Raw genomic sequence first — 27,396 nt, 5'->3', positions numbered from 1 at the left:
CTATCTACGAGTTTCACTTTATGAAATGAGGGACAAACAATATTGAACTTTTTCCATCTTTACCAGAGATGCAGATAATCGTGGAGAACGCTATGGTATATATAAATATAACATACACATTGTGAACATCCAGTTTTATTTCAAGAATTTGATATTTGAACATTTTCCCACAGACACCATCATCACTATAGACTGGAAACATTATGAGGCTGTTTAGTAGCTATGTTACATTCAGTTGGCACAAATCACCGAGTTACAAAAACAGCTGCACTAAAGTAAATGTCACAATATTATCTGCCACCGCACACAATGTTAGTCTTCTTAATAGGAAAGTGTCAGATTTTTTTTTTCTTCTAGCAAAGCTGCAGTCTTCCAATTTTATTTGATTGTGTAACAAGCAAAACATCTAACTTTTTGACCTTTTTTTTTGATTGTCTTTGTTTAATTTAAATTTTTTTTTTTTTTTTTAAATCAGCCCAACAGGCGTGGAATTAACTGGAAATCTCATATAACAATAAAACCTCAGACAAAAATACTCTGCAAGGCAGTTAGGTTTACAAAATTCACATGGCAAATCTGGACCTGTACATTAGTTAATACATTCAGTCACTGAGGTTAAAATCTCTTTCAAACAACGGCTGCTTCTTAAAAGTTCATCACTTCCAAAACGGGTAAAAACCTTGACAGAGGTTAGCAGATTTAGCTCGATCAAAGCAAAGCAATGCTATTGTTGCAAGGCACTTGAGTGTCAGGAATTACCCTTCATTCAGGTTTTAGTCCCAGTGTTATTTGAGCGTCACACAAAGGCTCACGTGTCAAACTGGTTACAGACTCAAAGCTGACCAGAGTTTATTTGTCACCACAGGGTTGAATTAATTACTTGATATTAATGTAGTTGGCAGTTAATATTTCCCTGGAGCCGATAGGTGAGGGGCTGGAAATAAGCTCTATAAAATATCACACAGAATAAGACCAGAAGAGGTTGATTTGCACTGCTGCACAGAGGATTAAAGGACAGGTCAGGGCTGTACACCGATATGTGGCAAACTACGCAATCAAACAGGACTGACTAAAGGTGAGCATTTATTAAACTATGTTCCTAAAGGTCAATGTTGAAAAACTTCAAACTTTGCTGCTTAGATCATCGTGTTTTTATTATCTGCCAAACAAATGGGAAAACATGCAGATATGAATTACATTCTCAAATTCTGCAAAACTAAGCGTCTTGTAATTGTGCTCTAGCACTGCTAATTTCTCCAGCTCTAATAAACAATCAGCATATAAAAAGCGTTTTTTTTTTTCTTTTCTGCTGCTTGTGTTATTCAGAACTAATTAAACACTGGGGGGGGGGGGGAATGATTTTCTGAGATACACAAATGACAAAGTTTGACAAGATAATTTTATAGTTTGTCAACATTTTGACAACTTTGTGCATCAGTATCTCCAACTAAACAGCACCCTCCACACTCATTAGCACCACAGGTTAAAACAAGTGTAAAATGCTTTAAAATGGACTCATCTTTTGTTATCAAAGGATAGTTAGACTCTAGTTAGACCTTTTTTACCTTTAAAAAGTACATTTGTTCAGTAGAAAAATATTCAGTTTAAAAATATGTTTTTTAAATCACTGGTGCCACATTCATTGGCAACTAAGAATTTATATTTAATAAACACTTTTTTATACCTATGGGCATGTCTACAGTCTTAATACTTTATCCATCATTTCTCTGAGGTAAAAATTATGACATTTCTCTTAGCTACACTTCAAAATGGGAAAAAAACAAAAGAATGTTCCATTCAAATACGGCAGATGTGCGCTGATCTTTATAGGTCGCTAAAAAGATACAAGAGAACAGCTAATCTCCTAGTCTAGAGCAAAACAAAGAGTTCATGGCAACTGCAAAAGAACCAGAGTTTATCTTGGCACCACATAATGCCCCGTATCATACAGGAGGTGAAGGAAATTCCCACAAGAAACTGTTGGAGACCTGTAGCACAGTGCACCATCTTGGGTTGTCCATGTCCTACCAGGAAAAAGACCTTATGTCAATTGTGTGAAGATTTCTAAACACTACTGTCCCTTTAACTGAAACTGTGTGCTTTGGTCAGATAAAACTAAGATTAAGCTCTTTGGCAAATAACAATAAAAAAACGCAACTGGGTTTGGTGTGAAACAAAAGATGAATATGTGCAAAAGGACCTCAAACCCACTGTTGGGTATAGTGGTGGATCAGTAATGCTGTGGGCCAGTTTCTCACCTAAAGGCCCTGGGAATCCAATGAGAGTGCATGACATCATAAAAACCTCTTGACATTTTAAATAAAAATGTGTTGGCCTTAAAAAAAAAAAAAAAAAAAAACATATGTTGTGACGTGAATAAATGTACTCAAATGCTGTATTTTCTGTGTAATAAATAAAAAGACTAATTTATTTTAAGGCTTTTTTCCACATCTTTACCAGGAATGCAAGTAAGTGTGGAGGGCACAGAAATAACTTGCAAAAAAATACAAATACCACCCTGTGTATCAACTCTCCAGTTTTTCTGCTGTTTTCTGGTGTGGATGCCATGACCTGCCCTCTGCTTCACTTGGCTTTGCATTTAGCAGCTCACAGCTCAACCATCCTGCCTTGGTATGTTGGTTCTAAGTATAGAAACCATTGGCACTCTTCAGCGACAGTCAGTCTGTCTCAGTAATGCCCCAGTGTTAAGTAGCTCAACTGAAAGTAAAATGAGCCATTTGGCTGTAAAATGAGTCCTTTGTCTGACACTAACACACAATATGTTATAATTAGATAAAGACAACACTAATAACACAAAAAAGTACAAGAAAACACTTTAAATTACATATTTAGTAGGTGTTTGCATATTTCCAGTCAACTTATCCTGTCAGCACATGCTACTGCTACAACTCCACACCATGAATCCTCCCTAAATGGGAGACTTTGTCGATTCGGTGACCTTTTACAGGCAGAGCCATCATCTTTTCTCTTTAAAAAAAAAAAAAATGTATGGAAACACACCATGAAGCTGTCATTACTGACAGCAAATAGAAGACATCACTTGTATGCAGATAAAGAGGTTAATTAAAATGCCTCAGTCTTTAACACTCTCGTTAAAAACAAATTGCCATGTTGCCATAGCGTCAGCAGCAACAAGACTGTAAACTTCACAACGGTGATATTTATTAGTGGGTGTTTTCCTGGATTACACCAGGTAGGTGCAGGTGTTAAATTAAAAGTAAAAGAACAAAATGAATTATCATATTGCTCAACGTGCGTTACTCATGACCACGTGACAGGGGGCGCAGTATCTGCACTGAGAAAACTGGACTGCCACAATCCTTTTGAAAAAGATAACATGTTTACACTGAAATCAACGTAAACATTATGGCCACATTAATACTTAAATGTCTTGGCACTGCCATAGAATGGCTTGGCTGGTGTCACATTAATCTTAACGGGGTGCAGTTCACAAAACATGACTCTAAACGTTTGACCTCAAAACATAACTAACCCACTTGTTATGGTTAATGCTATTAAACACGGTGGCGGGAAAAAATAGTTTGTATTTAAACCTACTAATATATAATCTGCAACAAACTTAGATTATAACCTTTGGTGTAATTGCTAAAAAAACAAATGGAAGACCTCTGTGCCCATACTTATATAATCCTCCCTCCAGCGGACTGGAGTATTACAATTTCTATGCAAGCAATAAATTGATCATATTGCACTTGGCAACAGGCTGCAGGAGGTAAATTCACCTTACATTCCAACCTAACAACCCACTGTTAGTCACTGTGCGTTTGCTTCTTTCCACCAACAAACATTTTCTCACTTTCCTGTTCTATTTCACGCCAAACAGCTTATGGGATAATGTCACTCCACTCTCGTTGCTGTCCTTTCCGGGTCTCTGGTACTACTAGGTATATCCCATTTGATGCAGCTTCCTCAGGAGAATCTGTGTAAGGTCAAAGGTGGTGAAGCTGATCCCCACAGCTATAGGTCCTTTGACCCAGTTCATGCTGAGACCTTTGTAGAGTCCTCTGATAACCCCCTCCTCGGAAACGATGTCCTTCATGGTGCCCAGGATGGTGCCATAAGTGTGACCCGTCACCCCAGCAGTCTGTAGGCGCCGCCTCACCACATCCAGAGGGTAGGACGCCGACTGCCCAATCAGGCCGGCGCAGGCTCCAAAAGCCAGACGTTCGTAAGAGTAAGGCTTTAAACGGCCACTGTGCTCTGCACAGAAGATGAAGTTGTAAGGCAGGAGTACAGTACCTTGCAAACGTATTTACACCCCTTGAACTTTTCTACACATTGTGTCGGAGTCCAAACAATATCATCAATGTATTTTATTGGGATTTTATTTGATAGACCAACACAGAATTGTGAAGTTGAAGAAAAAGAATACACAGTCTCACAATTTTTACATTAAATATCTGAAGTGTGGTGCGCATTTGTATTTAGCTCCTTTTACTCCGATACCCCACAATATATTCCCATCCAGGCAATTGCCATATTAAATCACCTAATTAGAATCATCCTATGTGTCATTTAATCAGAGGATTGTTAGTGAACAAACAGCATCCTGCTGCATAGTTTTGTCTTGGCAGCATCATGCTGAGGGGGACAGGTTCTTTAGGCACAGACAGGAAGCTCTTGCTGGGCTGAAGGCATAATGGGTTAAGCTAAATACAGCAAAGACTTGAAACTAGCATGGAGGTTCACCTTTCAGCAGGACAGCTGTAAGCATTCAGCCAAGAGCTGAAAAGGAATGGCTTAGGCCAAAGCATATTTATGTGCTGGAATGGCCTAGTCAAAGTCTAAATCAATTGGGGATCCTTGAAAATTGAGGTTTACAGACACCAACTCATTCTATTTGACTGAACTTGAGAGATTTTGCAAAGATTAAAAGACAAAAATGTCTGTTGATGTGCAAAGCTGTTAGACACTCACTAACAGGCTTGCAACTATACCTGCAGAGACATGTGCACCTACAAAATGTTGAATTAATATGTTGTTTAGTAAATACATCCCAGTTCAGAAGGAATCTGATGTTCTGTAATTTTAGAATGGTTACAGGTTGGTTTTGGGTTGTTTTTTTTTTTAGATCAGTATTTGTGGGGCTTCGACTACAGCAGTAAGCCATGAAATCATTACCAACAAAAACTGCAAGGAATTTCTTTTTATCGTCACTTTTACTGCTGTCACAATAAATCCCACAAAGTATCAGGATACAGTTTTATTGTTCATCCCTACTTCCTTCCATTTCACAATGATGCACTACTTTGTGGTGATCTATCACATAAAACCCCCTTAACAGTAGACATTGAACTTTGTGGTTGTAATGTAATAAATGTTTAAAGAAATTCAAGGGGAATACTTTGAAAAGAGACGTTCAGGTTACATCAGTTATTTTGTGTAGTACCTGCATGCAACTTCTTTAGCGTTTCATAGGTAAAGAAGCTGAGACCAGCATAGGGGATGACACCAAGGATGGTCGGAGTGAAACCTCGAAACAACGTCTTCAAGCCCTCTTCTCGAGAGATCCGCACAAAAACGTGCAGAATGTTGCTGTACCTAAACAAAGTTAAAAAAAAAAAAGAATCACACAAACAGGGAGCAGCAGTGATCTTACTTGTCTTTGAACGTCAGAGTAAAGCATAGGTCCAACGGCCAGTGACCTGCATGTTTTAGATGTGTCCCTCCTCAAACACAGCTGAACCCACTCGGTTTCCTGTCAAGTGTTGCAGTTGCCTAATTAACCGTTAAATGAATTAAAGGTGAATTTAAGCAGGGAAATGTCCCTTGAGGTCTGACATTGTACAGACAATTAGATTGTTGTCAAATTCATTCAAGTCCACAAATTACCGTAAATTTCAGATTATAAGCCGCTACTTTTTTCCCCACACATTGAACACTGCGGCCTATACAACGGTGCGGCTAATGCATGCTTTGTTTCATGCCGCCAAAAACATTTTACCTGTTAACAGTAGACCAATCAAATTGATGAGTAGTTCACAGAGCTCCAAAGAACTTCTGCGATAAATCAAGAGCACTTTCACAATTCAATTGCCGGTATTGTAAATCAGACATTTATATTCACCGTCATCAACATGGAAAATCACCAACGGGTTTCGAAATGCTGGACAGCTGCGTGATTAAGGGGACGCTCAAGTGAGAGCGTCAACGAAGAGGCTGAAGTGAGTGAAGAGATCCTGAGGCTCTTCAATTCAGACACTGAAGAACAGGACTTTGATGGTTTCAGTGCGCAGGAAAAAGATGAAGGAGGCGATCAATAACTTTTGACCTCGTAGGCTGCAGTGGATATCAGTTAGGAGAAATTGGAATGTTGTTCGTGCGCTGTTCAGTAAAAAAGCATTAGCAACGAAATTTGTGTGTTACTGATAACGTACGTATATTTAAAAGGTAGCCGTGTTAGCCACTGTTCGAAAAAAAGCATTTGCAATTTGCATTTGTTTATATTTCCATACGGATTAAGATAAAAGTTTAAAAATCCTCACGTGTAATATCTTCCTGTGTAAATCGTATTACAACGTGGGACACCCGCGGCTTAACATCCGGTGCGGCCTGTAAGTACAAAATTGGATTTCTTTCTAAAATTAGAGCACGCGGCTTTTAATCAGGTGCGCTCTGTAGTCCGGAATTTACGGTATATTAATTTTACAGTATTCATTGTTCTTATACGTCCAATCCCTTTATAGAACTCACAGGTCCTTAGAACAAAGTGTATCTTGGGGCTCGGACTGACTTCCATTAAAAGTCTAGACTTTGAGAATCACTATAATTAAGAATTTCTAAAGATGCATAAATATGTCTGGCACATAGTGGTGCACCAGTTACTATAAAGATCTTGTCAGGCTTACTGAAGAATATTTTTGAAACTATCAAAAATGTCCTTACATTTCCTTGGGTGTTACAGCCATTCTGGCTCTCACCATGTCCAGAGGATAGGTCAGCATGGCTGCTGTGGTCCCAGCCATAGACCCAGCCACCAACCTTGGGACTGGAGGGAGGGCTCTGAAACAAACATATGGCAGCACAAATTCGTCCTATACATTTTAACAATAAAATTAAGTTCATAAAGATGCTCAAGTAAAAAAAAAAAAACAAAGCTTGCTTACTTCCCCTGGAAGCCATAATATCCTCCCAGCAGCTCTTTGTACTGCTCGTGTGCACAGAACTGGATGGCAGCGTACGGGATGACCCGCACCATCGTAGCAGAGTTCCCCCTCCACAAGCTGAAGAAGCCATCCTTCAGGTAGGTGCGGTAGATCAGCTTATAAGCTTCCTGTAACAGCGTTTACACAAAAAAATGTATAATAACCAACCTACAGCTGGTATGTTACTTTAATAACTCCCTCAACCATATTGTGTTCTAAAGTTTGAAGACATTGCATTAAAAATATTCCACTTTTTGGTTCAAGTAACTTTAAATATTTGACGCTCTTCCTCCAACATACCTTGGCAGAGAATCTTGCAGACGACACTGAAAAAAACCACAACATGAACAATATCATTAAGCTCCATCCATCATTCCTCATACATCCAGCTGTTTTGCAGTGAAATTTTAACCTACAATTCACTAAGGTCCTAGCCATGAAGAAGTACATAAAGCTCAGCAGAGCATCTCACTTGCCTTGGAAGATAATTTTAGTTCTGTCCAACGGGGCCACGGCGGTCTTAGCCACGGCTCCGGCTAAAGCCCCCGAGAAAAGTGAGTTGAGGACAGACCGAGTATGTTTGATGCCCTGCATAGCCAAGAAGAAATCCTGTTATTCTTAACAATGTCCTTACATGAACATAGTTGTGTTTGAGAGGCCGTTTATCATTAAGCCAGAGTTAGAATAAACGCAAATCGTCACACAAGCAGATGTTGAATTAACCAAACGTAGCAGAAAGCTGCAGTGAGAACCAGATGGTTTATTTTAGAGACAGAGTCAGCTGGACTGCAGCATCTGATATCCTACAATTAATCACAGATGAAATAAAATAGAATAGCCAAGTTAGACACTGACAACAAAATGTATGAATTAGGTGATGTAATCAGATGTGATAAATCTACCTTTTTCTCAATATTTGCTGGGTTATCTGTCATTATGATGCTGCGACCACTCTCTGTGACCTACAGCATCATCGGCACTATCCTAAATGTGGGTATCTATTGAAGTGAGACTCCATCCAACAGGCTGACCATCTTATTGGGATGCAAAGCATGAATTACTGATTCTTGTAAGAAATATTGCATTTCAAACTGTCATTGTTGCTGACATTATAATGAAAATGTGAAAACTTGTCATTTTTGTTGCAGCCTTAACAACAATATAAATTATTTCTTAGAGTTAAAATCATGTCCTTAGGTAACATTTGGGTTGTAATTTAGGATCACCGTTCTCGATGTATTTGATTGGAAACCAAATATTGTAACACTGCATCGAAGTGTTTTGGCATGATGTTCTCAGAGCAGTGGTGTGGTACTTGAGACCGTGATTGGTTTTGGTCTCTAGACCAACTGCATCTCAGTGTGTAACTCCTGCCTGTATTTAAAGGCAACCAACAAAGTGTTAAAATTTTTAAATTTCAACACTGCCACCTGTTGGGACCACAGCCATGGATTTCAACATTAAAACTCCGGTACAAACATTTCTGGAAGTGTCAAATAAATTGCATTTAACCGACTTCCAGCACAACTTCAGAAGGGGAAAGTGGAGTAGCAGCGGACTTCCCACGATGCCACTGGCCGTATAAAACCCCACCTTTCCAATGGTCCTTTCTCTACCATCCGGACTCTGTGCAAGGCTGGCCGGTGAGACAGCGCACTAATGTCTCTTTGCAGGCAAAAAGACAAACTCTTCAAACTGGATCTAAGGGTGTCATAAGATCACGCGATCATAAGCAAAGTTAGGTACGAGTGAATCACTGTTTGCGTACCCGGTGATTTCCTTCATAAAAGGAGGGGAAATTAAGGTATAAGCATTGCTTTACTTTGTCTCTAAGGCCTGCAGAAGCAAACTGTTCCAGAGAATCTCCTGCAGAGACGCGGACTCTACAAGCAGAGTCTGAAAGGACAACAACAGGAGCCGCATCACCATGGTTACGGTAATGTGCAGTTGGTTGGCGGACACAACGAGCCGTCTTCCATCCACAGCTACGGAGGTTAGCTGGAAGCTAACCGTTTGTTGACTGTGGACGTTTCTTCAAACTTCGGCGCCCTCGACAGCGTTCCTCACCACAGTTCATGAGGTTAAGTGTTTGGGCAGAGAAATAGAAGTGATTTAAATTGAAATAATCTAAAAGTTTTTCATTTTATGAAGTTTGGTTTTGTTTGTGTTGAACTCAGCTATCTTAGTGCTAGCTGAATATCTGCAGCACACATGCTCAGGTTGTGTTCTGTGTTTGTGGGTTTTTAAAGTTAAGAAAAACTTTATTTAAAAGGGTAATTTTAAACACAGAAGATCGGTCATAACACGCCATCCGCGCTTATGCATTTTAACCCTTTTATTGACGATATTTTAAAAGGTGTGTGTTTGATTCTGGTGCTAAGCTATCAGCTTCCTTTGTTAGCTTTAACTGCTAACAGCTAAGAACATGTGCTTGCTGCTAAATAATATTTACCCAGAAAGGGTTGGTTTTCAATCCAGTAAATAATAGTTCCCTAAACATTATTTTACTAAACTTGATAACTAAATCAACACCATTAAGCCCCATTTCTCCAGAAAGATTTGGCACTTTTCCAAAATATTTTCTTAAATATTTGACCATTTCCTTAACAATATTTCTTTAAATATTATTTTAATAAATAAAGGCAGCTAATGAGACACCGTTGAGAATTAGTCATCCAGTAGGTTGGTTTTATTCAGCAGAACATTCTTTAAAACATTATTTTATTAAAATAATATTTAATCTGATCTTGCATTGTGAATGGTTGTCTAAATGTTGCTGATTATTGCCTAAGTTAGTTCCAAGACTAACTTAAGTTCATTTCAGATTCTTCAAGATAATCCTTGGTTCTCAAACATAAACATTGCATGGTAATGTTACATCACTCTTTTGGTCATGGTTTCAACCATCTTTAATCAACTTGTTTATATTGTACAGAGCCCATTAGTCTTCGTTATTCTTTAATTCTGCTTGGTAGTTTAGTTGGATTATTTTAGCATAGTAAAGAGTTTATTAATTGAAATATGTTTGACTTTGAGTTGACTTATTTTTGTTAATAAATTCTTGTATTTTAAGAAATTGTGTGAATTCATTCCATATATGTGCAGAGTTTATGCTGTTCAATAATGTCAGAGCTTGGCTCACACCTTTCTATTTTGTCCTTATACCATCAGCTTACTGGGCTGGTATTCACAGGACAACCCTTAACAGACCAAAATATTATTTGATAAAATATTAATATTTTAATATTAAACATTAATTAATATTCTCAGATTCATAATTACAACACAGCAGTGACCCAAGGTGCTAAGGATGAGAAGGTGAGAAGAATAGGAAACCAAGAGAGAAACATTTCCTAGCACAAAAACACACGTAGAAAGAAAAAACGCTGCGTTAATTGAGTCCACCGCCTCCACCTGTAGACTTAACTCACTCTGCAAGCTCATAACACTTGGAATATTTAAGCCAACAACTGCTGCAGTCCAAACAGTCCTCTGCGATATGAATATTACACATACTGATATTGTGATGACAATATAAACACAATGTATTGTGCAGCCTTAGTCTCTGCTAAGTTCAATGTCGTAAACAAACAAAAGTCAGCATTTATTATCACCAAGGAGCATATATCAATTTTACAACACAGAACAGATTATTGTATGCTTAGTTTTAGACTCTATTTCTGGTTTTTATGTGTCAGAAAAAAAATACTTTCTACTATAATCTACACAATAAACAAAGACTACAGCAGAAAAATTACCTGGAGACCGGAAATAGACAATTTGCAAGTCGATTTCTTTTTTAGCTTCATCTGAGTGATTAACGAATATCCAGTCAGAAACACACAAATCTGATCTTTTCCATGACCAGTGAATGCAACACAGCCAAGCTAATTGAGGTAATTCATACCAGCAACAACACTCCAGTTTGGAGGTTGTTACTGATGGACATACACGTAAAGTTTATTGCTTTCAGTGTCTTTACCTTTTAAACTGTATTATGGATAAGAATGGGTACCCTTCACATTTTAACTGATACGGTACCGATACTCGGTATCTGGGAATCGATAACTGTACCAGTTTGCAGCACTTTTGTGTGTGTTTATGTGGTAATAAATGTTAATTCGTTTAATAATAAAATCTCAGAAATCTTCGATTTTACATATTTATTTGTCAATATAGAAACTTTAATGAATATATCAAAACTCCAGCTGTTTGTATTGTAACATCTCAGTTGTTTCAAACCTTTCTTCAACATTAAAACCTTTTAACTGACTACGCAGTGTAATGCACAAATTAAAAACCAGCCATGTTGCTGGCTGCCGACGACGAGTCGCTAACGAATGCAGGCGTGCTAACGGGGCTGAATACAGGAGTTGTAGCCGTAGATCTGAGGCTGACGAAAAATGTCTCCTTAGTCTTGAGAAAAATCTTGTGCTTAACCAGGTCAGTGTATATACAGGTCCTTCTCAAAATATTAGCATATTGTGATAAAGTTCATTATTTTCCATAATGTAATGATGAAAATTTAACATTCATATATTTTAGATTCATTGCACACTAACTGAAATATTTCAGGTCTTTTATTGTCTTAATACGGATGATTTTGGCATACAGCTCATGAAAACCCAAAATTCCTATCTCACAAAATTAGCATATCATTAAAAGGGTCTCTAAACGAGCTATGAAGCTAATCATCTGAATCAACAAGTTAACTCTAAACACCTGCAAAAGATTCCTGAGGCCTTTAAAACTCCCAGCCTGGTTTATCACTCAAAACCCCAATCATGGGTAAGACTGCCGACCTGACTGCTGTCCAGAAGGCCACTATTGACACCCTCAAGCAAGAGGGTAAGACACAGAAAGACATTTCTGAACGAATAGGCTGTTCCCAGAGTGCTGTATCAAGGCACCTCAGTGGGAAGGAAAAAGTGTGGCAGAAAACGCTGCACAACGAGAAGAGGTGACCGGACCCTGAGGAAGATTGTGGAGAAGGGCCGATTCCAGACCTTTGGGGACCTGCGGAAGCAGTGGACTGAGTCTGGAGTAGAAACATCCAGAGCCACCGTGCACAGGCGTGTGCAGGAAATGAGCTACAGGTGCCGCATTCCCCAGGTCAAGCCACTTTTGAACCAGAAACAGCGGCAGAAGCGCCTGACCTGGGCTACAGAGAAGCAGCACTGGACTGTTGCTCAGTGGTCCAAAGTACTTTTTTCGGATGAAAGCAAATTCTGCATGTCATTCGGAAATCAAGGTGCCAGAGTCTGGAGGAAGACTGGGGAGAAGGAAATGCCAAAATGCCAGAAGTCCAGTGTCAAGTATCCACAGTCAGTGATGGTCTGGGGTGCCGTGTCAGCTGCTGGTGTTGGTCCACTGTGTTTTATCAAGGGCAGGGTCAATGCAGCTAGCTATCAGGAGATTTTGGAGCACTTCATGCTTCCATCTGCTGAAAAGCTTTATGGAGATGAAGATTTCATTTTTCAGCACGACCTGGCACCTGCTCACAGTGCCAAAACCACTGGTAAATGGTTTACTGACCATGGTATCACTGTGCTCAATTGGCCTGCCAACTCTCCTGACCTGAACCCCATAGAGAATCTGTGGGATATTGTGAAGAGAACGTTGAGAGACTCAAGACCCAACACTCTGGATGAGCTAAAGGCCGCTATCGAAGCATCCTGGGCCTCCATAAGACCTCAGCAGTGCCACAGGTTGATTGCCTCCATGCCACCAACTGTTTCTACAAACAAGCTTCTACCAACTGTATTTATATATTATGTCTATATCCATCTTTTTTCTTTATCTTTAACTGTCTTTCCATCTTTTCTTATTTCTCCATCTTTCTGTTATCTGTTTCTGTCTCTTTCCATCTTTCTTTCTTTTCTCTATCATGTAGGTATTTAATGACCAAGCTCAGTCTTATAGATCCAGGGGTATAATTTCAACTCTGACAGCCAAGCCAGGTCAGAACCTTTTATTGGGTGGTGACTGGACTTTAGCTGCATGTCAGAGGCAGGGTGTGAAACACCTGTACTATTTTTGTGTACTTCTACCTTCGCCATATGTACCAGGAGTAGGAGAGTTAGCCCTGCTGCTGCTCGCAGGAGAGGAAGTTCTGCCATCAAAAGTAAATTTGGTGCTTTTTAAAACTGCAGACATGCTTGCCTGCTCTCTAGGTTTTAGCAGCATGTTTTTCTGTCCGCTGTCAGGAGCTTGTGTTCACCTGCGTGCGAGCGCACGTAACTCACTGTGTCAGCGTTGGTGACACAGAGCATCAGGAGTGTGTTTTTGTCCAGCTTTTGTCACGCTTGGCCATAGAAAGTAGAGTAGCGACGACGCAGGGACAGAAATCCTTCACGACGTGATGTATTAGAACGACATTAACTGTTAAAACATACTATTACTACATGCCGTGATCCTCTTGGGGGGGCGGGTGGTTTGGTGGGCGGGGCGGGACGCCCCCCTTGAATAGTTGTGGGGAAACGATGCAGGTGCTTCTTCAGATTAGAAGTATTCCCGCCACTGGACTTGCACATTGCATAACAAATATTGCAGCGAGCGTAATCTGCATCGCGTTGTGAAAAGTAGAGCCATACTTTCGAGCGCTTTCTATCAGCCATGCTTTGTTGACGGTACCAGCGGCTACTGACGTCATTAAGCATGCAATGCTGTGTTCTGTCCAGCATGGAAAATCGCCCTCTCTTCCACCCCTCAGTGTCATCATGATGCGTTTAGGTACAGAAACATGGTACCATTCGATTTTACGTGAATCGGTACTCAGTAGTACCGACGGAATTCGATCGGGACCTATAAAAGTACCGAATTCGGTACCCATCCCTAATTATGGAACATGCTGGACTTGGAAAAGTTGGCAGACGTTTGGAAATCTGGAACCAAAGAGACATCTGTTTACAATTGGTGAAAACGGAGGCTTGCTGTTTCTATTTTTAGTTGGGTTTATTTAAACATTCTTTGTGAGAATCATTGTTTTATTTTATGTCAAACATTTTATTGTTAAAAACAGGTGCATTTTCCAATTAGCATGGATGCAGGAAACGGTTAATAATAGCGCTTAAAGGGAAAGAGGCTAAAGGCAGAAATCAGTTTGGGCTGGCGATCGGAAATTTGCTGCAAAAGTTTGGTCGGTGCATTTCTTTGTAGAGATGTTTTCATAAAAATTTGCTTTAATTAGAAACTCTTACTTAACTGTGCTTTGTAAAACCATTTGATCCTTTTTTTAATCAGGTTCATTTTGATTCTTGTAAAAAATGAACACGCTGAAGAGCGATACAAAACCCATGCTTATGAAAAATAACTGATTTTTTACTTTACCAAGTGCTTTAAGTCTAATTGAGCCCTAACTCAAGAAGGCTAAGAGAAAACGCTCTGATTTTCAGTCCCCTTTTTTAATAAGCATAGATCTTTATAATAAAAAAAGATTATCTGGCCCGTTACCTCATAGCTTGCTTCAGACTGACTCGAGGAAGAGATCGGCAGTACCTCTCCTTGCGTCAGTGAGGCCCGCTGTTCCTGGACTCCACTTCCCATCCCTGTGGAGTCACCAACCACACTCATGCATTCAACTCACAGGGAGGGTGGGGAGGGGGCAAGTACCACCCAAAGGTGAGAGCTGCAAGAGGTCAGCAGAAATAACAGACAGTTCAGTTTTAGGTTGGTCTAAATATAAAACAAGCATAGGGTCATGTAGATGACTTAGTGTATTCTCCTGCTACTGTGGAAAAAGCATCAGGATCAAGTGACCAAGCGTGACTCTGCTCCCATGCAAACACGGTTTACAAATCAAGAACAGTTTAATTATGTGAACACTAACCGACCTATTCCAGTTATGAAATTAGGAGCATGTCAAACCAGAGAGGTGAAATGTTGTGTCACATGACACAAGCCTCCCCGTGTTATGCTGCCAATAAGAAAACATTTCCCTGAAGGACACAGCTGAGGACTTCTAGCTGTAAGGAGGTGAAAGGTGTCTGTCGTGTTTTTCAGGCCACTCCTGTGCTAAGACGCCTGATCCCAGCATCACAACATGTCCCCACAATCAGGACGATCTAATCAGGAAAGTCTTGACTGAGGTCAGGTTTTGGTGACAAACCTTTTGATGTGTGATCTCAGTACTTTTGGAAACAAAGGGACCTGCATGATTTCAGATGAGCTAATCATTTCACTAACAAGTCAGCCATTCATGCAACCTTTAACGTCTGTGGTGGCTCGCTGTTGCACACTGGGTCAGCTTCACAACTTTTAATCACATGTATAAGCTTTAGAGTGTTTGTATGTACACCTATTTACATAAAGTGGATAAAAAGACAACATTTTTCTGACATTAAATTCAGTCAAAGCTTTAATTGTTTCAGATCTTTTAGGTTTACCCAAATCTTTACTTGCTAAATGCCAGAACACTGACAAGGATCATTATTCATTTCTTTAAATTCAGAGGTTTCAGGAAATTTTTGGCAGAATTGCGATTTTAGACTGGACGACACTCCTTACAATAGTTTGCGATTCTTTGTCATTTTCAATGACATCACACAAGGAAAACGTGTGTTTAAAGTTGTGCCTTAAAATCCTTCCAAAGATGTGCCTCCATTCAACTCAAAGGGAACAAGTTTACAAGTTAATGGCGTCACCAACTGGGCTCCAAAACAGCTTAAAGGCATAATAACCTTAATGTATGTCAACCTCTGAATTTGAGAAAAGAAAAAAACTAATCGTAATTCTCAATTCTCTCATTATTCTAGCATTTTAAAACTAGGGATAATTCTGGTAATTCTAACTGGCCTAAAACAGGAAATGTTTTTCTGTTTTAATATTTAACAGGGAGGGAAACAAGCGTTTCTTTTTATACAGTGTATGTAAATATCTGGCTTAAGGTTTAAAGATCTTGGTGCATTTAATAAAAAAAATGCCTGCGATGAAACGAAATGTCAGGAGACTATAATGTGTGTTCTGTGGCTTTTTCATCTTTGGTAAATTTTCCAAATGAATTTTAATCACAAGATCTTTTGACAACTAATTTACTTATTTGCACAGCAGTGAAAATAAATTAAGAACTGAAAAGCATAACAGAACAAAAAGAAACATCTTTCTCAGGCTGCTTGACGCTCTTTGAACCGGCTAGCGTCTAACTGTGTCTCTCAGTACCAAAGCCCTGAACAACAACAGCTTGCTTTGTTTTGATGACATGTGCCAAAGATAAATAAAAAATATAGTGAGAGCCAACCAAAAAACAATGACATGAAAATCCCTGTGGTGCTATGAAACCTGAGGAGCCACAAGCTGATGTGAGTCAATAGAAATACCGGTCAATGCCAAAGTCACTGTGTCTGACCTGCTGAACACTGTTTAGCACTGCAAAAAGCTACAGTATGTTCCGTTTAGCCAAATATACGGACAGTAACAATGCTGCAAAGGAGAGAGAGAAATGCGGCACAGTAATTAAATCGAGATCAAACTTCGAAAAATCCTACTTTTCCCTTTTTAAGTTGAGTGAATGTTTAAGACTTTGCAAATTAAAACCGAAGGTCAGCTTCGCAACATTTCGCAGAAATGAAGCATACAAAACAGCAGAAGTCATGAAACATGAAAGAAAGAGTGCAGTTAAGTGTCGTTAGGGGTAACCGACTCTGGTATCAGTACCGCGGGGCTTGAAGACAGATTCTCAAATGAGCACAGAGGCCCAGGAGAGGCCTTTGTTACACCTCCTCCTCTTCTCCCCCTAACATTTCATTATTTCTTCCTTATGTAAAATGTTTTTCACTTTCTTGACTCATACTACTGCTCATAAATAAAACTATAGGCCTAAAGCTTCTCATTGAAATAAAAGCTTTCTGCATCTTTTAACCAACCTCCCAATTCATATCTGCTAAATAGACAATCACTTAAAGGTTTACGAAGCCATCTGTTCAATTATAAAGCCTTATATATTGTATATTGTAAAAGTGCAAAACCTCTGATACACTGGGCTCCACAATATATCGCAAATATATTGTTAATCGTCTTATCAGCGTGTGCAATATTAATAACCTAAACTGCTAATTCCAAATGTAATTAGTTCAGACTTTACATGTTAGTAAGATATTCAGCCTGTTGGGTGGAGTCTCACTGCACAAGATGCCCACACCCAAAACAGGTTACCCTAACCTCTTGATGCTTCAGGTCACTTGAAGCTGAAAGCTTGAAGTTAAAAAAGAGAAGAGTGAGCAAACTGTGAATTTATTGCAATATTTACCGGTAATCTTCTCACTGTGTAATTTTCTAACATTGTGCAGACCTAACCTTTATCTGATTTTTACTAAACTTGTTGAATTTAATCAAGGTGCATTCAGTCGGGTGATGATTTAAAAAAAAAAAAAAAAAGGAGCTCTTAGTTTGATGCATTTAATGAAGAGAAGCAAAAAAACATTTTTTTTTTTTTTTTTTTAAGTTTTGGACCCATCGACCGATCAGAGGTAATCAAGGAAAAATTAGCCGATTCCCATCCGCTGCCTATTGATTGGTGCATATTTAAATATGATAACTGTAATAATCTCTATGTTGTATTATTTTAGAAGTGGCAGCAACAATTGTTAGTTATCTGATGTAAGTACAACCAAATAGCCCATGTTATACATTTTTTGTTAAAATGTTAACATTTGTTAAAACAGCAGGTATTTTACCTGGTAAAGCTCACACCAGCTAAAAGGTTTCCTCCGGTTTGAGATCCCACTCGTTTTGTTTAACGTTGATTCGTCTCGGTGCTCTTCAGCGGATGTTTAACCCAACTGGTACCAGGTTAAGTAACGTAAGCTAGCTGTTAGCTCCCCCCGCTACATTACCGTCAGGATTACTCTGCTCTACAGCGCAGCGGAGATATAAACCATGAGGAGGAAAGCTGACAGAAGTGATGTCTGGACATTAAAGGCACTGTTTCCTTTATAGTTTAAGAAAACCAGCCGCCCACCAGCGACTTCATGTAACAAACATCCTCCACGCTCTTGTATCTCCGCCGTCACTACTCCTGTCAGCCACCCGAAGCAGGTTTGACAAGGACGAGCGCCGTGGCATCATGGGAAATGCAGTCTCAACGAGGTGGGGCACGCTTGGATAGGTCGGTTAGAGGGGCGTGAACCGCAGCTTTAAAACTGGGCCGCAACAAGGCGTTTGCTTTGTTTTATTTCCTATTTTTCCCTGGTTATATTTATGCTATCAGTTTACTGATTTGTTTTTCTTTTCTGGAGAATTATGATGTTCAGAAAATCCATCATGCTCACAGTGTAGTTACGTTTAAAAGCCTTCAGTCATTTAGTCAACAGTCATGTTAATAGTAGCTAAATATAACCCGAAGAAATGACACAAATATAACAAACTTCTTTGTGCATAGCTGTGACAAAATATAACACTATTGTAAACTAAAGTTCAGGAGGATAATCAGTCTGATCTCATTTGCTCCTACTCAATAGGTTAAAATAAGTTGGAATAAAATAACAAAAATTGATTCCAGATTATATCAATCTTTAGTTAGACTATGTACAAATAAAAGTCATTCTGAAGTTTTGACCAACTTTCATTTGAAGAGATGTGTAATGTTCTCTGAAGGAACAGAGTAACTTCATAGTAACGAAGTACTTCCAATAACACGGTTCCGCTCTTCACATAGGCTACGCTTTTTGGAAATTCAGGGAAATTTGTTATTTTTCAACTAAAAATGTCTACTGCATGTCTACAACAACTTTTAAAAATGAACTTTCTTACTGATAGTAATAATCCCATTTACTTAGAGATGCACTGATCAGAATTTTGTGGCCAACTTTCAATGTATTTTTGTTTGTCTAAGCTTTAATCTGCCGAGTCTTAGTTAATTCTTTTCTATTTTCCATTCGGCTTTCCTGGTTTTTGTTTAAAATCTTGCTCTCTCTTACTCCTTTGCAACCTAAATGATCAAGAGAGATGTCTTTGCGTGCCGAAAATAGTGTCCTTTCAAATAATTTTTTCCATCTCTGTGCTTCCTCTGACTTTATTTTACCAACATCTCACTGATTCTAATAATAACTTTGAACATTTATTCCTCTGTAAAAATAAATAAATGAAAAAACACAACTGAGCAACTGAGTTGCTTTTAGCACAACCTGGTATCACTTTGATATGAAAAAAAGATTGTATTTTTGAGTTTCTGACCGACTGCTCGCCAATCAGGCCCAATCAAGCTGAAAATTTACCAGTTCCAGTCCCCAGCCAGTTTCTTGGTGCATCTCTAATTTTACTATTTATCTTACACACTCAGCTTTAAGCTGATCTTACAAACCGGATGAACGGACAACTTTTTTCTACCTGTTGCTAGAGGAAGATCACATTCCAACACTATACCATGCTACATAAAAGTGAGGTTCTAAGTAGAGTACCGCATCCACAGTTTTGAAACCATCTGGAGAAACTCAGCAACAAATGTCTACAAAGGGGCAAGAACATCTCTGAAGCTACACCTGGCCTGGTTCTGTGTCTACCTGTGACACCTTTCTGGAGAGGGGAATCGTCTGAGCTTCTGCTGGCAACAACTTAATGCTCACCCTCTACCGATGATCCACATAGCCCTGTCTTTTAGTGTTTAACCCTTTCTCTCTCCTAGAGATGGCGATTGACTGAGCTTAACTGTAACTAATTATATGTGCTCTCTTTCAGACTCTAACCTTGAAAACTGGCTCAGAGTTTATCTGTTCTTTCTTTCTAGGTGAAACGACTAAAGGAGCTACATCCATTAACATTTACTTTTCCTTCCCATAGAAAGGACTCCTGGATCAGTGCTTCTTTGTTCTCTTTGTGTCTCTGTTCTGTTCTCTCAAACCCCCAGTCGGTCGTGGCAGATGGCCGCTCACACTGAGCCTGGTTCTGCTGGAGGTTTCTTCCTGTTAAAAGAGAGTTTTTCCTCTCCGCTGTCGCTACATGCATGCTCAGTATGAGGGATTGCTGCAAAGTCAACGCCAGTGACTGTCCACTGTCTCTACATGCTCATCCAGGAGGAGTGAATGCTGCAAGTCACTGACTGGATGCAATCTGCTGGGTTTCCTTAGATAAAAAAAACTTTGTATCCAATTTGAATAAATAACTAACTCTGACTGCACTGTTCAATGGTTAGGATTAATTGGAATGTATGTACCTGACTGTTGTGAAGTGCCTTGAGACGACATGTGTTGTGAATTGGCGCTATATAAATAAAACTGAATTGAATTGAAAACAAAACATCATAAGAGTCTATCTACAGTAAAGGCTCATGGATGAAAAAACTGTAAACAAAAATAAAACAAAAAAACAAGCTTTTCCATCTTTTCATAGAAAATAAAGCACTGCATTTTAAAATTTCAAGAGTTATATTAAGTCAGAAGCAAGGAGGTGGTAATATAGTTTGGGTCTGTTTTGATGGACTGATGGATGTAGATTACTGGCTTTACAGTGACGTTTAAAGTAGAGCTGCAAATTCAATAGCGAACAATCAGAAAATCTGCAAATATTAAGTTAGTGTTCTCAAAAACACAGGTTATCTTAATAAATGTTGAATAATGAAGAGTAAATGTAGTGTTTTTGAGTGGACGAGTGAAGACCCAGACCTTCAATCAATCAGTGGTTGTGAAAGGTTCTAGTAGAGGTTGTGCAGAGGAAATCCCACCAGAATCCCTGACTTGAAGATGCTCAGCAGCGGGAAATTCATCAAAAATGACCGTCCAGCCTGTGAAACGTTCCATTCTGCTGGTTTACAGTAAACCTTTTAACAAAATGAATTTGATTAAATAGGTCAATTTGACTCTACAGCATTGATTTGTGAGAAATAAACTTGAATAGAAATGTTGAATAGCATTGGATAAACTACACTGTATTAAAATAAATTGGAATGAATTAATCTGTTTTACATTAATATTACTTTTGTTGTGAGTCAGCATAAAAAAAAAACATTTAAAACAAATTAACTATAAAATGTGTGATTCTTATTGCTATAAAAAGACGGCAGTGTTACATCCTGTGTATCTCTCCTGGATATTTCACACAAGATGATCTTCCATCCATTGTTAATACCCACTTGTCTTTGCAGGGTTGCAGGGGGTTGGTGCCTACCTCCAGCTGTCATTGGGCAATAATAAAAAACCAAATGTAATACTTTTGTTACATTTGTTTACTTTTTTTTATACAGGGAATGTTTGGAAATGGTTGTTTTATGAATAGTCACTGAAACACCAATTAAAAATGCTCGCAAAAAGCAAAACTGTATAATATCGAGATGCTTAAAAATAAGAATAAAAAGATAAAGAAATCACAAACTATAAATAAAGTAGTATAAGGCATTCAATTGGTGTTAGAAATGTGGTTCAGCCAACATAGGAGCAAATTTATTACAGTGCTACACAGCAAATTCAAGAAGAAAGCCCTAAAACGAATATCTCATGAACATAAAAATGGAAGAAATAAAACAAAAAGAACAAAAGCTATACAAAATCCTTTTGCACTGCGTTTCACTCTACCAACATCAACATCGTAGCCAGGTAGGTTTTATTTGTATTCAATTATTGTCCATGAGCACAGTGCAGCAATCTTACAGCATTTTCTGCAGATATTAAAGTTGTAACATCTGTACTGTTGTTTTACTCCACTCTTAGTTGGCGATGCTGCCATGTTTCCCAGTCCACAGCTCTCGAAGCTCCACTTTGCAACCCAGATCTCTGAGAGCAGCTTTACCCACATCACCACAGTCCTCATGTGTCTGCACAGCCCGAGCTATCAGACCTTCTGCTCCCAGCTCCAGGATTTGCAGGCTGTAGTTAGGCATTCTTGCAACAAGGTTTCTAATCAGCATGCATGCTTGTTTCTGTTTGATAAAAGGGGGAGAAAAAAGCAGACAAAGAGCTGCAGTCTCCGCCTCTAAGTGAGTATAACTGGTTTTAGTCATTTCATGTTACCTGTACATTCGCTGCATCAGGATGAGTCTTCATTGCCTGCACGGCGGCAATGGCAGCTCCGTTCTCCATGATGACATTACAGTTGTTGGGTTTTCGTAAGGCAAGAACAGAGAGGCATGCACAGCCCTGCTCACAGACCTGCAGGAGAACACTCAGAAGTCATAATTTGTGTATCCAAAACCACCTTGTAGAAATATTCACACTATTGAACGTTTACACATTTAGTCCCCTTACAATCACAAACAACAATATGTTTTATTGGGATTTTATGTTAGGCCAACACAACGTTGCTCATAATTTTGAAATGTAAGGAAGAAGTTAGAGTGCGGTGAAAAGACATTTTCCCCCTTCGGTTTTTATTCTGTCACGATTTAAATGCTTCAAATCTTCAGACTATAATATCAGACAGAAATTACCTGAGAAAATGCAAAAAGCAACAATCATAGTAGTTTCATAGTTTCATTTATTAAAGGAAACAAGCAAACCAACCTGGACCAATGTGGTATTGCAGCCTTCTTGATTAACAATATGTTCAGGTTCAGTTTCACTAGCCACAACCAGGCCTGATTATCGCCTGTCCATTAAAATCAAGAATCACTCAAATACAACCTGCCTGACAGCGTGAAGTAGGCAAAAAGAAAGCAACACATCATGCCCTGATCTAAAGAAATTCAACAACAGGTGAGAGACTATTTAATTCATATGTATCGGTCTTGAAAGGGTTACAAAGCAATTTCTAAGCATCTGGGACTCCAGTGAACCAGAGTAAGAGCCATTATCCATAAATTGACAAAACATAGAACTGTGGAGAACCTTCCCAGGAGTCGCCGGCCCATTCAAATTACTTCTGACTCATCATCCAGAAGGTCACTAAACAAAATAACCCAGGACAACATCTAAAGCCCTGCAGACCACATTTGTCTCAGTTAAGCTCAGTGTTTATGATTCAACACTAAGAAAGAGACTGGGCAAAAAATTGCATTGGTGAAAACCCCTACGGACCAAAAATAAGACAAAGACCCGTCTTACATTCACCAAAACCATGGTGATGATCCCCAAGAATTTTACGAAAGTTTTCTGTGGACTGAAGAGACAGAAGTGAACCTTTTTTGAAAGTTGTACAACCCTTTACATCTGGAGCAAAACTAATGCAGCATTTCAGGAAAGGATCACACTTACAGTCAAACTCGGCACCAGTAGTGTTACAGTATGGGGCCAGTTCAGGACCTGGACTCTTGCTGTAATTATTAAAACCATGAAATCTGCTCTCTGGCAACAATTCTGAAGGATCTGGTTCAGCCATAAGTTTATGACCTCAAGCTCAGGCACACTTAGTTTCTGCAGCAGGACAATGATCAGAAACACACCAGCAAGTCCGAATGGCTCAAAAATAAATAAATAAATAAATAGAAGCAGTCAGGTCAAACTCCAAATTTGTGACAGGAAGAAGGCGGTTATTGAAAGAAAGCCTTAAAAGATCGCATTTGTGGTTTCCCACAGTTTATGTAGTGGACAAAGCAAACGTGGAGAAAGGACACCAAAACTTCTTGGCCTGTGTGCAAAATTCTTTGTGCACATCTCCCTGAACACACCATACGCACGGTGAAGCACGCTGGAGGCTGTATCATGCTGTGGGGATGGTTTTCCTCAGCAGGGACAGGAAAGCTGATCAAAGATGGATGGAGGTAATTTTCAGAATCATGTATCATTTACCCTGTGTTGGCCTATCACATGAATTCTCAAAATAATAAATCAGTTTGTGGCTGCACTCAGACAAAATGTTAACAAGCTGGGATACTTTTACACGGTGCTGTACAAGACATTTAAAGATACAGCCAGATAAATAGTATTTATGTAGTGTCTAGGTGTAACAACTTACAGCAGGGTTGCTCGTATGTCGGTTCATGGCAATAACAATAAGGTCAACACCACCAGCGTTTACAACCGCGTCCTTCACATCGTCATTTCCTGCTATTGCACGTATGGCACTAAGGACCTGCCGCACCAACTCCTGCAAGAACAATAAACAATTCAGAGAAGAAGAAGAAAAGCACTCTTAAACCTGCTTTGCAACGTTCTGTTTTTCTGTGTAGACTACCGGTGACTCGTAGCTGTCTGCAAGTAAAGTCATCATGAATTTTAATCCTCCCAGATCACAGATGTCTTGACAAAACTCATTCCTGACAGCCAGTCGGGATAAAGTTGCACACAGTTCGCTCAGAACAGAAGTGTTGCTAAGGTGAGCTGTGAGGGAGACATGCATACAATAAATATATTACAGTAATGAAATGTACTTTATTTAATGATCAAACAACTGTTTTGCTGGCTTTACCTTTTGCAGCCTCAATTAAAATCTTCAGTCCACTGTGCTCGAGGACAATACTCTTGGCGTGTTCATGAGCGTGCCCAAAAGTAACTCGGACATCGTCATCAAAGGTTATGACCCTGAGAGCAGACGAGGCCTCTTTAACAAGCTCAGCGGATCCACTGTGTCGTGTTATGGCACCAGTCAGCAGCGGCAGGACGCCACCTTTAACCAGATCCTGCCTGTTCTGCTCATGTTTTATGCAGCAGTGACGCACCACACAGATGGCGGCACACGTCACCGAGGAATCTACCTGGTACTTCTGAAGAACATCTAAAAGGAACTGCCGTCCTTCCTCGTCCAACAGGTCTGGCTGTCCATCTGTCAGCGCTGCCAGAGCAGACAGCGCAGCAAGGGCAGAATCCTGCTCCTCCATGTTCTTTTTGCAGTAGGAGAGGACGATGGGGTACGCGCCTTTCTGAGCAGCCAGGTACCTCCGCGCAAATCCAAGTGAGCACTGCTCAGTGAAGCATTTTATGTCTGCTGTCACATCAGGTAGGGCAGCGGTGTCCTTTCCAACCCTGAGAGATTCCAAAGCCTGCAATCAGAAAAAAATGCAAACACAGTAAAAATAAATGTAATAAGATGTTTGTGTACCAAATGGGTGTTTTTTTTATCAGTTGGATCAAGACTCACCTGTAAGACCTCATGCGTTTGCTCTCCTTGACTGTCATCAGATGACCCCATTGGTACAACCTGCACTATGCAACTGAGATCCACACCTGCATTAGAAATAAAACCTATGTTATATGCTGTGGCCATATTTTTACATGTCATTATGATGCAGTTGTTCCATTTAAAACAAGGTTAAATTTGTCTTTGCTTTCCATATCCAACTGAGTGTTCTACAAATATTTTGTTTGCCATTTGGTAAAACTACACTTAATTTTTGTTAATGTTTGGAATGTTCTTGCTTTTGTTTTAGATATCAGACAGACCATTTTTGCACCTTTTTTGATGCGCTTTGCACTTAAACTGATTCATCATAGATCTGTATGTCATCTAAGTCTCATTGCACAAAGGTCAAATCTATATGTATATTAGACAAAGTTTTCATTCATCAGTTCCCAAAATTACAAATCAATAGTTCAGGATCCTATAAATTTTACAAGTCAAAATTACAACCTTTTCCAAATTGAAATTTTGAAAGTATAAATAAGGACTGAGCATTATTAGGATATCGCTGCTGAATGCTGTGATGATGATACTGGATTCCACTTAGTCAAATTTGCCTCGAATTCTTTCCATCATCACAACGTTCCCCTCACTCTCTGCCAACTTTAGCATCTCAGTCTTTTAAATGAATAGTTGAGATGTGGTCATCAAGAGCAGGAAAACGTAATCCTGCTGGCCAGATATATTATTGACATGGACAGCATGGATGAATAGCACTTGAAATATATCAACCTATCAAATACTGCATCCAAGCAGTACTTTGCACATATCTGTATTATGATCCTGACTGTGACTCAATATATTGTGCAGCTGTAGTACAAATGCAAAACATCACAATGGATGGAATGTATGTACCTGACTTTTGTGAAGTGCCTTGAGACAACATATGTTGTGAACTGGCGCTATATAAATAAAACTGAATTGAATTGGATGGATCCCATAAAATATAGAAATATAAATATTTTTCCACACTCATCTAAATCTAGAAAAATACTGCATACGTAGAAGCACCTTCTATTTTAATAAGCCATATACTATTGTGGCATCGCCTTACTCTGAGTCATTACTTCAGTGCATATTTTCCAGTTCTTTTACCCTGAGACTCAAACTGCTCCACTGCTTCCCTCAGAGCCTCATCTGGATCCATCTCAAACTCCTCCATGTTTTCCCGGACAACAGCGTCAAATGTTTCCTGGGTGATCCGTCGCTTCGACATTTTCCTGCGGCTTTACTTCCCCAACCTGATTTTAAAAAAAAATGCACGAACATAGTGGTGTTAAAAGACGACCCATCTTTTAGGCTAACCAAGCCCCACTTTGGATTAACTGGAAATGATGCCCGCTATTGCTAGCTAACGGATGACACGTTTTTTCCTCTTATTTGCCGTTTTAGCAGCAGGTCTAGAGTTAAATAAAATATGTACTATACAGTAAATACCTCCTATTAATGGCTACTTCTGAAAAATCAGTGGAAAAACAGCAAACAGGTACCTCTGTGTAGTGACAGACAACCGGTTTCACACTATGATTGAATATGCGCAGTTGACGTAGCTAGACACACAGTGAGGGACCGTAGGTACGTAAAAGAGTTTGGTGAATAGCAAAATCCGCCCAACTTTGTGCACGTAGATATTTTGTTTGTTACAACAAGGTGTGCAAACATTCGTTCCTACTAGCGGTTTTTCGTAGTCGGCTGTAATAGATAAATAAATACATTGTTATTTTACCACCAATAAAGTTCTCCGCAGATATCTGCAAAACACACACTGAAAAAAATAAAGAAAAGTACAGAATTTTTTTTCGTTTTAAGCTTTTTTTGATTAATTTTCATTCAAGATAATGGGTGATTGTAGTAATTAAATATACATGTTTTTATGTACATAAAGCATGGCAAGAATATTCAATATTTTCCCGTTTGGTAAGCCCAAATTTAATTATTTCTATGCCCAACATTTGCAAAATAAAATAAAATAAACACAGCACAAAAACTACAATTTCGTAACAACTGCACAAACCGACTGTATTTTTGCATTATATTTGACAATTTCTCTTTTTGTGGTTCATATGCTTATGAATATCCTGTCTAGCTATGAAATACATAGAACGTATTGCACTGTGTGTTACCTCAATATATGGTGCATATCTCTAATGCCTGGTCCTCCAGTTTGAGGGGGCCAATTTTCAGACGTCCAGCATTCTGTCAGTCGTTTATGTTATAACATAGCCTCCCGGATAAT

General features: G+C 39.2%; 2 protein-coding genes across 3 annotated transcripts; both read right to left on the bottom strand.

The window, feature by feature from the left end:
- Positions 1–117: 117 nt before the first annotated feature.
- On the bottom strand, positions 118–18,219 carry slc25a42 (solute carrier family 25 member 42). Its single transcript, XM_047369479.1, has 8 exons — positions 17,858–18,219; positions 14,640–14,814; positions 7,664–7,775; positions 7,488–7,513; positions 7,149–7,315; positions 6,928–7,044; positions 5,432–5,583; positions 118–4,242 (listed from the first exon to the last, which is right to left on the bottom strand). Exons 2-8 carry the CDS (start codon positions 14,757–14,759, stop codon positions 3,923–3,925), a joined length of 1,014 nt encoding a protein of 337 aa, XP_047225435.1. The 5' UTR covers positions 14,760–14,814; positions 17,858–18,219; the 3' UTR covers positions 118–3,922.
- A 3,102-nt stretch (positions 18,220–21,321) lies between these two features.
- armc6 (armadillo repeat containing 6) lies at positions 21,322–26,785 on the bottom strand. 2 transcript variants are annotated; one of them, XM_047367281.1, is made up of 8 exons: positions 26,651–26,785; positions 26,256–26,401; positions 25,122–25,207; positions 24,453–25,023; positions 24,219–24,364; positions 24,000–24,131; positions 22,121–22,258; positions 21,322–22,029 (listed from the first exon to the last, which is right to left on the bottom strand). In XM_047367281.1, the coding sequence occupies exons 2-8, from the start codon at positions 26,374–26,376 to the stop codon at positions 21,817–21,819; spliced, it is 1,407 nt and encodes a 468-aa protein (XP_047223237.1). In that variant the 5' UTR covers positions 26,377–26,401; positions 26,651–26,785; the 3' UTR covers positions 21,322–21,816. The 2 variants fall into 2 exon arrangements, with proteins under 2 accessions (XP_047223237.1, XP_047223238.1); XM_047367282.1 differs by having other exon boundaries at positions 26,598–26,735.
- Positions 26,786–27,396: the final 611 nt, after the last annotated feature.

Source organism: Girardinichthys multiradiatus, chromosome 6, assembly GCF_021462225.1.
Source record: "Girardinichthys multiradiatus isolate DD_20200921_A chromosome 6, DD_fGirMul_XY1, whole genome shotgun sequence".
Classification (NCBI taxonomy): domain Eukaryota; kingdom Metazoa; phylum Chordata; class Actinopteri; order Cyprinodontiformes; family Goodeidae; genus Girardinichthys; species Girardinichthys multiradiatus.
The sequence above is the reverse complement of the archived record's forward strand: the minus strand, read 5'-3'. Positions and strand labels throughout refer to the sequence as shown.